At 39.0% G+C, this 16,227-nt stretch overlaps 1 protein-coding gene and 1 long non-coding RNA gene across 8 annotated transcripts in view; one reads left to right on the forward strand and one right to left on the reverse strand.

The window, feature by feature from the left end:
• Positions 1–2,702: 2,702 nt before the first annotated feature.
• The window catches only part of LOC144309130 (melanoma-associated antigen B10-like), a 46,012-nt gene continuing 32,487 nt past the window's right edge, over positions 2,703–16,227 (reverse strand). Inside the window, exons 1-2 of one of the 6 annotated variants that reach the window (XM_077890278.1) lie at positions 6,224–6,340; positions 2,703–4,527 (exon numbers count right to left, since the gene is read on the reverse strand). In XM_077890278.1, coding sequence (XP_077746404.1) covers positions 3,423–4,466 — 1,044 coding nt within the window. In that variant the 5' untranslated portion in view covers positions 4,467–4,527; positions 6,224–6,340 and the 3' untranslated portion in view covers positions 2,703–3,422. Of the gene's footprint in view, positions 4,528–5,022; positions 5,832–5,976; positions 6,169–6,223; positions 6,341–16,227 lie in introns of those variants that run through there. The other 5 variants (XM_077890281.1, XM_077890277.1, XM_077890276.1 and 2 more) reach the window with 5 other exon arrangements.
• LOC144309132 (uncharacterized) overlaps positions 5,391–16,227 on the forward strand; it is a 34,565-nt gene continuing 23,728 nt past the window's right edge. The window contains exon 1 of one of the 2 annotated variants that reach the window (XR_013375230.1): positions 5,391–6,563. This is a non-coding gene — a long non-coding RNA (uncharacterized LOC144309132). The remainder of the gene's footprint in view (positions 6,564–16,227) is intronic. The other variant, XR_013375232.1, reaches the window with a different exon arrangement.

Genomic DNA, 16,227 nt, shown 5'->3' on the forward strand with positions numbered 1-16,227 from the left:
TACCCTTATCTCTAAAACTTGTCAATATGTTATGTTACATGGTCAAAGGCACTTTGCATATGTAATTAAAATTTTGGAATGGACCTTAAAACAGGGAGATTATTATCTGAGTGGGCCCAATCCGATGACATGAGCCCTTATAAGCAGAGGACTTTCGTTGACTGGAGGCAGAAGAAAGATACAGCAGAATGAGGGTAGGAGAGTTTCCAGAGGAGACTGAGTCAAGTGCAGTTTCTGAAGCAGGAGCCTATATGCAAAAAGTGGAGAGAGACCTTGAGGAGTGATGGCAGCTCCAGCTGACAGGCAGCAAGGAAATGAGGCCTTATCATCACAAAGCACTGAATTCCTCCTAGAACTGGATTCTGAGAGCAATCTGTGTATGTGTGGAATGAGTTTCTTCTAAGTATCTCTCAAGAACTCAGACTGACAGTTTGATTTGGGCTTTGTGTAACCCTGAACAAAGAAAACTGCACAGCCAACCCATATATATTACCTACAGAAATATGAAATAATACATGTGTGTTGTTATAAGTATCCTGATTTGTAGTAATTTGTTTGTCAGCAGTAGAAAATTACTACACCCTCCTGGAAAGACACCCATGATTTTAGGAATCCAGCCTCTGCCAATGGTTGCTATATAGTGATTTCTTCGGGCTTTCCTCATCTACCACTTAGGAGGGAGGTTCTGGTTCCTGGCCACTTACTTAAGCTCACTTTTCAGTATATTATGAATTCAGTGGTCAGTCTCAATAATTTATCAGATTAAATTCCTTAAGAATCTCATCTGCTTTCTGAAATCTCTTCCCTAACTTCAGGATTATCTTACAAGAATCAGTAGATCCTGTGCCCAATCCTACTGCTCACAAGCTGGCTTGGAAAAAACTTTGAGTGCGAAAGAAGCACCCAGAGCAGATGAGCAGTCTAAACTTTACTGTCGAAATAAACAGCCACCTGGATGGGACTGTTCTTATTTCATGGTGGTTCCATGGTCAGGAATAGGACAGACAACCTTCAGTGTTTGGAATGCTCTAAATTAGGGGAAAGGCAGGTGATTCTGGGCTTTCTGTTTCATTGGGAACAGAGTACAGCCTGATGAAAGGAGCTAGACAGCTGGTCAGGATCCAAATTTTGACATGAGGGCATACTAGGAAGACCCAGGGCAAGAGTGATGTAATTCAGAAGTGCTAGAACTGGTCCCAAGTGCTGGGACCTGGGTTGAGTAGCTCTCAAGGAGCTCTGGGGGTAGAAGCAGGAGGAGCCGAGGTTAATTAAGCCCACGGACTATCCTGAAATTGTTTTTAATTATCATTTTCTTTTTTATTTGTTATGCCTGGGCTTAATACGTTGGCAACAGGGTCCTTCATCTCAATTGCCTGAAAGATATTGTGGAGTAGTGAGAATAGAAATTAATTAAGAGAAAAAAAAACTTTTGCTTAATTCAAAAAGACATGGAACAGTGAGGGACTCTAAACGAATTCAGACCAGAAGTCCAGCCCCCACTTCTGACATTTATGAGCCAGATGATGTCCTGGCATGTATATAATGTATAAAAGCACTTGGCACAGTGTCTGGCATGTATTCTTTAATAATTTTCAGTTATTACTATTACTTTTTTGACCCCTGACTCTACTAAAATCTGCTGTTATTTTTTTATCCAAGAGGTATCAGAGAATATGCAGCATTCTATGGGACAGCACAACACATCAGCCAACATCATGCATAGCAAGTAAAGCTAAATTATTTACTCTGCAAGTTTTTAGGATATGCTACTTATTGTGTGTTGAGGGAGTCTTCCCCAGTTAGGTGGAACTTAAAGGTCCTATGTGTCAAGAACCACCTCCCTCCAATTGTCCTTACATCCAAACCACCTCTATTTTTTCATTTATTTCAATTACATTAAAAATATAGCCCTCAAAAAAAAGAAAAGAAAAAAAATAGCCCCCACTTGGGAGTTTGCCAAATTACACACAACTTAATAAAATGAGCTTTAATGTAGTGGGCTGTGTCTCTTCCATACCAGAACAAAAACTGCTAGCATAGTGGCTTCTGAGCATATCCATGTTGTGTATCACTCCTATTTCTCAGAAACTCTGTGGCAATGGCATGCATAAAGCATAGTTTGTGTGCTATGCTCAACTGCACTGGAAAGGAAGTGGGAAAGAATTCAGGATACCTTCCATTCCTGTCCCAAGTGGAGATTTCTCTCTGATTAATTCATGGTCTTAAAAAGTAATTGCTAGAAACAGTTTTTCATTCCAGGCTTTAGCCTCTCAACTCTGGACACAGCTGCTTTTTTTTTTTTTTTTTTCCCCATTAGTGAATTGCCTTTATTGCGATCATGTAATACTTCTGAGGGTCTGGCTCCTGCCCACCACTCCCACAGCTCATCTGATCCACCACCCAGCTTCAGGTAAAACTGACTCACACCAAAGGACTTGCAGTTTTCTAAGGCCCTACACCCATTGGCCTCAGGGCGATAACCCTTGGCTTCTCACGACTGGATCCTTCCATATCCTCTTCTTTTGACTTGTCCTTAGGGCTTAGGGTGTATTCCATCCTCTTTCCTACTTAACAGCTGTTACTACACTCTAAAATTTTATGGGCACAGTGGGTGGGTCTTGTTTATCCTGACACTCCCAGTACTAGCAGGAACCTCCCAAAGAGCAGATGCTGAAGGAATGTAAGAAATAAATGAGACAATGTTCAAGAGGTCTAATTTATTATGCTGCAATTAATTCTACATTCTTGAATAAGTGAAGCACATCTAAGCATATATATTTATCTCTTAATTTTACAGAACAGACCAAATAGTGATAAAGGAATGCAAGAATGTATCATCTTTCACTTTATTCTCTATTTCTTGTTCCCTGAATTTTACTGCTGAGTTCATTCACATTTCCAAGGGAATGCCTAATCCACTACTACTTTATCTTATTCCAAAGTAACTAAATAAAATGGGAAATTTCCCAGTTTGTTCTATAAAATAGTAAAACTCTCTTAAAATTCATAAACATCAATAAATGTGTGATTTACATCATCTACAAACTCAGATTCTGAAGCTAGTTAAACCTTCTATTAAAAGGAGCAACACTGAGGAGCCTGGGTGGCACAGTCAGTGAAATATCTGACTCGATTTTGGCTCAGGTTCACGGTTTTGAAGGCAAGCCCCACATTGGGCTCTGCCCTAGGCACAGAGCCTGTTTAAGATTCTCTCTCTCCCTCTGCCCTTCCCTGCTATGCTCACACACTCTCTCTCTAATAAAAGAAAAAAAAATCAACATTTAAATAAATATTCAGATTACTACACAGAACAGGAAAACAAACATGTTATGTACTCTAGTCTCCAGCTCCACCCCTGACCTTCCACTAATGAGAACATTAGTTGTTCTCTTCAAACACATATTAATAACCTTCCTCATCTTTTACTTGGGGCAGGAGAAGCTGCTGGCCATGGCCTTGCCACGTGCACTGGCCACAGCAGCAGTGCAAGCCTTGGCTACAACTCTGGCTCGGGCTCGCTCTTCTTCATCTTTCAGAGCCTCTTCATACCAGACTGGGAAGGCAGTGGGGACTGTATCGTGGATCTTGGCCACAAACTCTAGGACTTTCATCTTGCTGGTCTCAGCATAAGCTCTGGGGCCCCAGAGGAACTCATAGCGTGGAGGATCACTATTGGCCACCTGCCGGTACTCCAGGTACTCTTCTTTCACCCAATCATTGGTGATGAGCTTCCTGGGCTCCCCATAGATGAAGTTCTTAATTCCATCATATAACCCCATCATATTCAGCACTTCCCAGACTTGCTCCTCAGTGGCACAGTTGCCCTTTGTGAAGATCACGCCCAGGACAGTCATCAACAGGCCAGTCTTGGGCACACCTGAATTATAATTTACTTTATCATCACAGCTGGATTCTAATTTGTTGACAAGGACATAGGTATTCCTGTTGGGATCCACTTCCTTCACATCAAGGCCGAAAACCAGCTCCAAGTGCTCAGAGGCTTTCCTGAGGATCTCGTGGAATTGATTCTTGTACATCTGGATTACATTTCTCAACATATCTGCCTTGGTAATGGGCTCTTTCATTTGATACTTGTACAGCAGGTAGTACACCAACATAGCAACCTTCTTGTCTACCGGGCCTTTGCGCCATTGCTCAGTGGTATCCTTGGCCTGTGAGGCATTTGGCTTTTCCTCCATTTGATTGCTGGCACCTTCATTAAATTTTGTATTTGGAGCAGCTGCAGCAGCAGTAGTGCTGGTAGAGACTTTCCCAGTAACTTGAGGATTTCCTGGTGTTTCAGTGGCAGGTGAGCTCTGGGGAGCATCTTCAACATGAGATGGGGAAGGGTGGGACTCTTCCTCCTCTGGTACAGTGGCCTGAGCAGCTACCAGATGCCCTGGCCCTTCTCGAGCCTGACGGCGTTTTTCACGGGCACGAAGCTTACTCTTCTGGCCCCGAGGCATGATGATTCTGGTCAGGGATAGCAGGCACAAGTGTGGAAAAGAGGATAGATGATTCAGTGACCTGGAGGAAAGGGGATGAAATGGCATGATACCTCTGGCAGGGAGATACCATCTTGGGCTTTATCAACAGCCATCTCTCTAGGTTTCCTTGAGGACACTGCTCTAGGAACCCACAAGGCTTCCTTTCTTGGAGTAGCCTTTCCCTCTGAGGACTCTGGAAGTAACTAGAGTTCACCTGAGTCCTGCTGGAGCTGACACAGGGTTTGGCAGGTCCAGGCTCTAGGGTGCCTCCCCTGTTTTGGAGTAGTAGGTGTTTCCATTTACATTCAGCACCATTACCTTGACTTCTTGCAGGACCTGAGGGCCTCTGCTTAACTGATTTGAGGCTGACTCAAAGCCCTCACCTCCCTGACATCCTGGAGGAGGAACTGAAGGGAAATCACATCTCAGCACATCTGCTCAGGGGTGCCCTGAGATGACAGCAATGGCAAAGCTATGCGGGACCTTCTCCATCCTGGGATAATAAGGGTTCTCACTCCTCACTTAGAATTCTCACCTTGGCTTCTTGCAGAGCCTAGGACTCCTCTCTTGGCTGACCTTAGACCTATCCCCACAAAGCAAGAATCTCATATTTTTGAAAGGTTTGAGGAAGAGTTTAGGGAGGACTCAGTTTAATATCTCTTCCCCAGGGACCCTTTTGAGGGATGATGTCACATGGAGGGCTCTATGAAACAGCTTCTTCTGTGATGAGTGGTCTGCTCAATGCTCAGTTTCCTTATCATGCCTCCTCCCCTTGACTGCCAGGTATTCTCCTTTGTGCAGACCTGAGGGCTTTAACAATCACACCAAGGCTCTCATCCACCTGATATCCTGGAATATGCAGTGGGGTGGGGGTGGGGGTAAGGTGTGGGGGTGAGAGGATACTCAGAATGCAATTTTCCCAGGGTTTTCCAGGGCTGACTACAGAGGAAGGTCCTAACTCTGTGTATCCTCCCCACCTCTGTCTCACTTTGACTTCCAGAATGGCCTGAGTCATCTCCTTCTAATAGGGCTCTTGTCTCCCTGGGACCACTGAGAATGAGAGACATCTTAGCCTCTTAGCCCTGCTGAGGATCCACCAGGGCTTATAGTAGGGGATGTACTCTTCCGGCCCCTTTTGTCCTGAGGACAAATTCCGCTCAGTCCTTGTTTAATAAGGTTCTGAATTTCACTCGAAGCGACCCCTAGGGCAGCCTCTGCTAACCTGAATCATACAGCCTTAGACCAAGGCTCTTATGCACCCCTCCTCCTCCAACTAACCAAAAGGTGAAGCGAGGAGGCACCTGAGCCTTACGGCCATACCAGGGGCTTCCAAGGGCTAACAGCAGGAGTGGGGCTCTTTACGGCCTCCACTGTTCTAGGGAGGCGGCTTCTCCTAAAAGATAAATAGGGGTGTTTGTTGGCTCCTGGCAGAGCCTAGGACTCCTTCCTCTGCTGGCCGGAGGCAGACGCCCTAGTCAGACATCCTCACCCTTCGGGGTTTCCCATGGCTGGCAGCAGGGGCCCGGCTCCACACGGACGCCTCTGTCATGGGAGACGAGAAGTTCTACTGAATACACACGAGGGCCCTCACCGACTCCTCCGATACCCCCATCCTGGGTCCAAAGCTATTTCTTTGAGTTCTTCGAAGAATTCGGAGAGTACTACGTTGGGTCATCCCTGCCTGGAACCACCTAGGGAGGGATTCCCTCGAACTTTACTCGATATTCGTATTTTACCTGGGCAGCGCTTGGATCCCTCCCTCAGCTGCTCCACCGGCTCACCTCCCACAGACCCCAGAAACGGAAGTCACTGTTACGCACATCCGGCCACTCATGGGGGGCCGGCTGGGGTCCCAGGAGAATGACTCTTGTGGTTCCCCCTCTGTTATAATGTGAGTAGTATCCAAAGTCCTCTCGGGAAGTAGGTTCTTATTTCGGCTCCTGGTTCTTTGATTAAAAGCTCCTTGGGAAATATCACCTCCTCTCCCAAGCTCTGGACAGTTTCTCAGCTTAAACCCTTGCAGACGGTGGCTCCACATCCCAGCCGTGGGGTGAGATCCAGAAGCCGCACAGCGAGGTGGGTGGGGGTCGGGGTGGGGTGCAGGACAGGTTCTGAGATGTCAGAGAAAATACTTAGTGTTGATGGGATCTCTTCACTAGTCAAACAGACTTTCAGGAACTTTCTGTTCGAAAAGATCTACTTCCTACAGGAAAGAGGCAGATCTGCATAATTTTAGGAGACTCAGGTATTTTGACTTTATCCAACATTGAACATTGTGGTGAAATTAATTTTAATTTTGATTCTCATTTATAATACATATATACATGTTCTAATAATTATTGCTTTGTACGACAAGGGTCTTGAGTTTACAATAGTTATCTATATACACCAGTTTTCTGAAGTTACTTATTTACTTAAATAATCTGTAGCCTTTTCCTCTGGATTTTCTAAATGATGATCATATTTGCAATAAATAATTTATATTTCTTTTTACTATTCCTAACTGTTATTTATTTTTGTATTCTTATCCTCTGGCTATGCGTTCTAATCTAGTTTTGAACAGTTACAGTTGGTAGCACACTGCTGTGCCTTGCTCTTTATAATAATGGGAATGCTACTAACATTTCATATTTCACGTTTAAATTTGTTTGCTATAGATTTTAGGAAATGGAAGTTCCCTTCTAATATTAGCTAGCTAAATGATATTATGCATTCACATTGAATTTTTTTCCAAAGTTTTTCTTTACTTCAATACATGATCAAATGCCTTTTAAATCTTATTAGTATTTTAGGCAGTTTTTTCTAATATTATATCATTATATTTCCTGGATTCAGCCTCATTTTTCCACTTAATTCAGTGCTATATTTAAATTTCTATGAATTTATTTAGAATCTTTGCCTATATGTGGGTGACCTTGGCTTAAGCGTTCTGTTTTTAAAGTGTCCTTAGCTGGTTTTCTTATTATGCAGATCTAGATTGCAAAATAAGGTGAAAATTGCCCATCTTTCTGTAAGCCTTGGATGTGTTTACATGACATGGTGGTTAACTTTTTGCTTGTTATTTGATAGAACTGGTTCCTGACTGCCTTGTCCTGAAACATTTGAATGTGACTGAAGCTTTGAGGATAGTTTCAGTTTGTATTTCTCAATAACAGTTTTCTACTTCTGCTTGAACCTACTGAGTAATTAATATCTTCTCTAAATAATGGTCTATTATCACTTGGGGCTTAAAATTTAATGGCTACATATATTTGTTAATTCTATTTATTGTAGAAAATTTCAAACATATACAACAGTAGAGAGAATAGTATAATAAAACCAATATACTTGACATCAGAATCCACAATCATCAATACACAGCCTACCTGTTACATTTATACCCATATCTACTCCCATCTCTGCCACTGAAATAATGAGAAAAAATCATAGATATCATGCCATTTCATCTTTGAATATTTAAGTATCTATTCCCTTTTTTTTAATTTTGTTTATTTATTCATGACAGACATACAGAGAGAGAGGCAGAGACATAGGCAGAGAAGCAGGCTCCTTGCGGGGAGCCTGAGGTGGGACTCGATCCCAGGACCCTGGGATCATAACCTGGGCCAAAGGCAGACCCTCAACCACTGAGCCATCCAGGCACCCCTTAAGTGTCTATTTCTAAAAGATAGGAATCCTTTATGAAACATAAATAGTCAATTACACATATCCTACTTTAAAATTAATATCATCAAGTGTCCAGTTATTTTTCACATTTGCCTGACTTCTTAAAAATATATTTTTTTCTTGAACTAGGGTCAAATCCAGTCTATTCATTGTCATTGCTCTTATTCCCATTAATTTATAGATCCTACACCTCCCCACATACATTTATTACCTATTTTCCTTGTCATTTTTCTGTTGAAAAAGAACTCGTGTTTTGTCCAGTTTCATATGGCATAGGTTTTACTGATTGCAACACTGGTGTCCTCCGTCTGTATTTCTTTAAATCGGTAGAAGTTTCATCAGATTAAAGTATAATTTTTTACTCTCTCTTTTTTTGTTTGGAAAGACTACCCAAAGTTGATATTGTGAATTTTTATCACTAGGAAACAAATGTCGGTCTTCCTTTGTGTTCATGTTTGCAAACTTTGAATATTAGCATATTTATCCATTATTTAAGGGTTACACAATGTTAATTTGTTATTTCTATCATTTTTCTGAGTTTATTAGATGAATTTTTTTAAAAGATTTATTTATTCATGAGAGACAGAGAGAGAGGTAGACACATAGGCAGAGGGAGAAGCAGGCTTCCTGTGGGGAGCCTGATGCAGGACTCGATCCCAGGACCCTGGGATCACAACCTGGTGATCCCTCCCAGGTGTCCAAGATGAAATATATTTTTATGTAAAAACCTATCCTTGTTCACCATTTGGTAATGATATATATAGTATTCTCTTATAATTTTTAAATTCCTTCTGCCCCTATATTTTGCACAATATAATTTAACTAATACTACTTACTTCTGTTTTTTTTTTCTTAATTGATTATACTTATAAAACTGTCAGTTATATGAGTCTTTTCAAAGTATAGGCTTTTGTTAGTTGGTTCCTTTGTCTTCTAATTCATCATTTCTGCATTTCATTATTTTCTATATTCTATTTCTTTGGGTTCAATATGGTATTCTTTCTCTAATTTCTTGAAATTTTTGCATGCTGTAAATATTACCATTTTTTGTCCATTGGGATTTTAATTTCAATAACTATATTTTTATTTCTAGATATCAGTTTAGCTCTTTTTCAAATTAGCTCATTCTTTTTTTCTAATTTCTTGTTATGATCTCCATGCTTTCTTTTCTCATTAATGGACTTTATTTTTTATTGAGATATAATCAACATACAACATAATATTAGTTTTAGATGTACAGCATAATGATATGATAGTATATATAATGTGAAATAATCACCGCAGTAAGTCTAGTTAACATCCATCACTACACAGTAATATAATTTTTTCTTGTGATGATAACTTTTAAGATCCGTCTTCTTAGCAATTTTCAAATATACAGTAGAGTATTAATAACTATAGTCTCGGGATCCCTGGGTGGCGCAGCAGTTTGGCGCCTGCCTTTGGCCCAGGGTGTGATCCTGGAGACCCGGGATCGAATCCCACGTCGGGCTCCTGGTGCATGGAGCCTGCTTCTCCCTCTGCCTGTGTCTCTGCCTCTCTCTCTCTCTCTGTGACTATCATAAATAAATAAAAATTAAAAAAAAAAACTATAGTCTCCATGCTGTACATTACTTATCCAAGACTTAATTATTTTGTAACTAGAAATTTGTACCTTTTGACCACTTTCACCCATTTTGCCCACCCTCTAGCCCCTGCTTCTGGCAACCACTAATCAGTTATCTGTATCTATGAGCTTTTTTTAATAGATTCCACATATAAATCAGACCATATAGTATTTTATTTCTCTGACTTATTTCATCTAATGTAATTCCCCTCAAGATCCATCCATGTTGTTGCAAATGAAAATATTTTATTCTTTTTAATGACTGAGTAATATTCCACTGTGAATATATGTATGTATATTTGTGGGGTGTGTGTGTGTGTGTGTGTGTGTGTGTGTTTCACATCCTTGTACCTTCACCCATTGGTGGACACTTAGGTTGTTTCCATATGTTGTGTATTGTAAATAATGCTACAGTGAACATAGGGCATATATCTTCTTGAATTTGTGTTTTTGTTTTCTTCCAGCAAAATCCCAGAAATGGAATTGCTGGACCATATGGTCGTTCTGTTTTGAATTCTTCCAGTAACCTCCATACTGTTTCTTATAGTGGCTGCACTATTTTATTAATAAATCTTCTTACGACTGCAAATATCCTTCTGAGTACCACTTGGGCTATTTTCCACAAGTAGCTCTATAGAGTTTTATATGTAGTACTGGAATTTTTTTACAAGCTGAATATGTCTCTGTATTTCTTCTTAGAATTTTTGAATATATAGATATACATACTAGAGTGCAGAAAATTATTATTGAAAAGGATCCTTTGTGAAGAAGAGGAGAGAAATAGAATTACTTAGAGGAAGTGTTAGTGTCCCTGGGGTGTTCTGCTTTGTTTTGTTTTGGTTATATGTGATCTAAGAGACTTGAGCTCATTTAATTGCTTATAACTGAGTTAAGTTTTTCCTAGGACTGAAAAGAGGGATTCACAGCTAGAAAATCAACAATATAATTAGCTAAGAGCAACTGTCAGAGATACTTCAGGAAAACAGAAACTACTCTGATTCTATAACTTGGACAGAATTTAATGCAAGATATTGGTTATTCAAGTGATGGAGAGGCCAAACCAGGTAGTCAGGCAAACCAATACTTAACTTGAGGAAGTCACTCCCATTTCTAGTGTAGAGGGACAAATTGAAGAAGGCGGTAGTGTTGCAGGAGATTGGGAGTTGATGTCAACAGAATCTAAAACCATGGTTAACCAGTATGATGGGAGCTAGAGCTAGAGCCGTGGAGAAGCTATAGCCATCAAAATAGAAGCCACCTGATGAAGAGAAAGAAGGCTGTTTCTGTCCTCCTGGGCTGTAATCTGCTGGTGTCCTTGTTGCATGAACCTTGAGAACAGCCAAATATTGGAGAACCTAGGAATTGGAGCCTGCAGGAGTTATTTCCTGAACACTAGAGAGCAGAGCAAAAAAGAGGAAAGAATGATGTGAAGGCAAATAAGTACAGGACAGACATACCATACAGACACATTAAATAAGAAGAATATCTAAATTGTTAAATATCTGCTCTGTAAAAATCAGTAGTAATCCATGATAAAAAGAGATGTTATCAAACTAGATAATGGCTAACCCAAAAAGCAAATAAACAAACTCTCTATCAAGTATCATAGGGACACCTGGGTGGCTCAGCTATTTAGGCGACAGACTCTTGATTTCAGCTTAGGTCATGATCTCAAGGTTGTGAAATCAAGACGTGCATCTGGCTCCATGCTGGGCATAGACCCTGCTTAAGATTCTCTCTCCTCCCTCTGCTCCTCAATCTCCCTCCCCCTCTCTAAGTAAATAAATAAACAAATAAATAAATAAATAAATAAATAAATAAATAAATTTTGGGCACCTGGGTGGCTCAGTTGGTTAAGCATCTGCCTTAAGCTCAGGTCATGGTCCCAGGGTCCTGGGATGGAGCCCTGCATCAGGCTCCCTGCTCAGTAATGAGTCTGCTTCTCCCTCTGCCCCCTCCCACTTCGTGCACTCATACACTCTGTTTCGCTAACAAAAATAAATAAATACATTTTTTTAAAAAAAGGCATTATACTCAGTGGAGAAAGAATGGAAATTGGGAATTAGATAAGAATAGCTACCATCACCATTATTATCCCACATTATAATACTATAATACATGCTAGCACATAAAAGCAAACAAATGAAATAAGAGTTAGGAACTGGAAAATCAGATGCTTCACTTGTCAGTTCTCCCTAAAATGATCTGTAGGTTTAGTAAAATTCCCACCAAAATCCCAACAGGACTTTTTAAAAAAAGAAATTTATACATTGTAAAGTTTATATGGAAATACAATGGGCCAATAATAGCTGAAATGACTTTGAAAAAGAAAAGGAAATTTGGAGGACTAACTATCTGATTTCAACGTGATAAACAACTTGTATGCAATATTTATAAGGAACTTTCAAAACTCAATAATAAGAAAACAACCCAATATAAAGGGTCAAAAGGTTTGACCTTGGAGTCAAAGAAGCATGTGAGTGATAACAAAGCACATGAAAAGATTCTCAACATCATTAATCATTAGAGCAATAAAATTAAAATCCCAATGAGATACCATTACACATATACTAGAATATACACAGTAAAAAGACTGATCATATCGAGTACTGTCAAAATTGTGAAGGAACTCTTGTACATTGTTGGTGGGGATGTAAATTGGTACAGCCACTTTGGGAAAACAGTTTAGCAATCTCTTAAAAAGTGAACCATGCATCTGCGGTATAATCTAGCTATTATATTACCAGACATTTACCTGAGAGAAATGAAAGCTTATATCCATGCAAAGATGTATATATGAAAGTTCATAGCATCTTTTTTTTTAAGATTTTGTTTATTTATTTAGAGAGAGCCAGAGAGCCCGAGTGGGAAGAGAGACAGAGAGGAAAGGGAGAGAGAGAATCTCAAGCCAACTCTGTGCTGAACGCATAGCCCAACATGAGGCTGGATCCTACAACCCTGAGATCATAACCTGAGCCAAAACCAAGAGCTGGATGCTTAACCTACTGAGCCACCCAGGTGCCCTGAAAGTTCATATCATCTTAATTTGTAGTAGTGAAGAACTGAAAATACCTTAAAATATCCACCATCAGGTGAACAGATAAAGTGTAGTATATACATACAATAGAATATTATTCAGCAGTAAAAGGAATTAACTATTGATAAATGCTGTAGCATGCATGAATCTCTAAATAATTACTTTTAATGAAGGAAGGCAGGCTAAATAGCACATACTGTATGATTCCATTTTTATAACAGTCTAGGAAGTGAAAATGAATGTATACTGATATAAAGAATATTATTCGGGGGCGCCTGGGTGGCTCAGTTAAGCATCTGCCTTTGGCTCAGGTCAGATGAGCCTGAGCTCCTCCTCAGGCTCCCTGATCAGCGGGTAGCCTGCTACTCACTCTATTCCTGCTCCTGCTTTCTCTTGCTATCTCTGTTGCTATCTCTGTCTCTCTCTTTCTCTCTTAAATAAACGAATCTTTAAAAAATATATTATTTACTTTATTTAATATTATTAAATATAATTAATTAAATATATAAATATATTATTTATAAATTAAATATATAAATATATTATTTAATATTATTTAATATTATTAATCTTTAAAAAATATATTATTCAGTGGTTGCCTATAGACTGGGAAGAATGCCAAGGAGGTTACAAAGGAGCATGAGGAATCTTTTGGAGATAATGGATATATTCATTATGTTGATTTTGGTTGTAGTTACATTAATGTATGCATACACCAAAACTTAACAAATTGTGTGCTTTAAATATATGTAGTTTATTGTATGTCAGTTACACCTTTAAAAAGCTGTTAAAAACTCTAGAACAAGCCAATCTAATTTATAGTTGACATCAGAACTGTGGGAGGTGTAGAGGTGGTCTACTGGAACTGGCTAGAAAAGGCATGAATGATCTTTATGGGGTGGTAGAATAATAATGCATTATGATAGAGAATGGTTTACATGTGTGTATGCATTTGTACACCTAGGTTTTGTCCATATATTCTATGAATATTATATAAAAATAATAAGAATGCAAATATTTCTTCAAGGAAACATGAATATTCAATTTTCATTGGTAATGCTTAATTATCCACTTTATTTCATCTAATAATAAAACATAAGTTAAATAATAATCCTTTGGGATCCCTGCGTGGCTCAGCGGTTTAGCGCCAGCCTTCGGCCCAGGGCCCGATCCTGGAGTCCCGGGATCGAGTCCCACGTCGGGCTCCCAGCGTGGAGCCTGCTTCTCCCTCTGCCTGTGTCTCTGCCTCTCTCTCTCTCTCTCTCTATGTCTATCATGAATAAATAAATAAATAAATCTTAAAAAAATAAAAATAAAAAATAAAATAAATAATAATCCTTCTTAACTTTGTATACACCAAATATTTCAATAATTTTACATGTATCTTCACTTTTCACCATGGCTGTGATATTTATATATATATATGCCTCTCTTTCTGCATCTCTCATAAATAAATAAATAAATAAATAAATAAATAAATAAATAAATAAAATCTTATATATATATATGTATGTAGTTAACCATGTACAATGTTGCTAATAAACATTTTTATAGAGAAATAAATAAAATCTTTATTATATGTATGTAGTCAACCATGTACAGTGTCGCTAAAAAAACAAGTAGTTAACCATGTCCAATGTCACTAATAAACAATCATTATTTTTTTAAGATTTTATTTATTTATTCATAAGAGATGCAGAGAGAAAGGCAGAGACATAGGCAGAGGCAGGTTCCCTTAGGGGAGCCCGATGCGCGACTCGATCCCAAGATCCCGAGATCACGTCCTGAGCCAAAGGCAGATGCTCAACCACTGAGCCACCCAGGTGCCCCATCAACAATCATTATTATCATAATGGAGGCACATTACTATATGATTATCATAAAGTAGAGGAAAATTCAATAAATTATTTTAAACAAAAGAGAATAACGAACTAACTTATGACAAACACGTTTATGTGACCTAAAGGCATAAGCTCCAAAGAAAAGAGTAAGATGTGGTGTGTAAGAAATTTGTATATTACCTAGACCTTGTTTAGAAGGATAAGCTTTTTTACTGTTTATTTCACAGGCAGCTGGTACTTTGTTCAAAATAGGCTACTTCTCTTTGAGATTGGTCACCGCATTGATAACTGTGCTTTACTTAAGCATTGTATATGGTCATTCTCATGCAGATCGTATTTTGATATTCATCTTGATTTTTTTAAACCATAAACCAGCTCTTAAGATATAATTTATTATTTTGGTAAGTAATTTATGCAACAGGCATTGTTACCCCTTTTCTACTACTTCTATCATTCCTAACTCCATACCTGATCAGTGACCCATCAGCCACAATCCAACACTTTATGGTCACTACTTTATTGACAATATCTCGTATGCTAATATTCACCACATTCTTGATCTCTGACCCCTTTCTTTAAGCTTTATCCAGTTACTGACCCTTTTTCCATTATCTATTTATGGTTATTAGGCTTGAGGATGAGTTGAGATTTTTGGCAATATTGAATGAGTTTCAAAGAACAAGTAAATACTTCTATCATCATATAACTTGGATATAACAACCATCAACCTTTTTCTTTTAATTTTTTACTTATTTATTTTTTTAACATACTGCTTAGGAAGTAGGGACAAATAGTAACTTTGCCTTTTAGGAGTTTCTAGTTCTGTAAACAGGAATAACAGAAGAGGAAGCACAGACTTCAAACATCCTCAAATTAATAGTAACCTGGTGAATTTCCAGAAGTCTCTTTCTTATATCTACTTATATCTGGGTTTTTTAGGGCTTAATCCTAAGCATGGAGCCATGCTGATACTGTATCTGAAGGACAGTATTCACAGTCTACTGAGCTAGAAAAGTTTCTTAAAAGATAAAAAATGTACTCTAATTTTGGTCTCCAAGTTTTCCACAGTGACTTTTGCAACTGCATAAAAATGATTGACTAAAACTGTACCTATTCCTCAGGCTAGTCCTTGTCCTTTGGTGAGAGAAATAACCTCATGAATGTTGTTCAGAACTCTCACCCCACCAGCACCAGTATTCTGATCAACACTAGGGCCAACAAATTAATCTTGATGCTGACAAAATTTAGGGAGAAGATAATAGGTGCTCTCACAAGCTAACTATGACACGGAGTTAGTAATACTGCTGCCCATGTGTCTGCATGACTCAGTGATGGTATCTGCAGCATCACACCTGAATGTAGAATTGTGTATCGTATACATGTTTGAATTTTTTTTTTACATTTTTCCTATGAACATTGGGGTGCAGGTGTCCCAGCGTTTCACTACAGTAAATACCCAATGGTGCAACTGCTGGGTCATAGGGTAGCTCTATTTTTAACTTCTTGAGGAACCTCCACACTGTTTTTCAGAGTGACTGTACCAGTTTGCATTCCCATCAGCAATGCAAGAGAGTTCCCCTTTCTCCACAT

The sequence above is a fragment of the Canis aureus genome, chromosome X (genome assembly GCF_053574225.1).
Source record: "Canis aureus isolate CA01 chromosome X, VMU_Caureus_v.1.0, whole genome shotgun sequence".
Taxonomy (NCBI): Eukaryota; Metazoa; Chordata; class Mammalia; order Carnivora; family Canidae; genus Canis; species Canis aureus.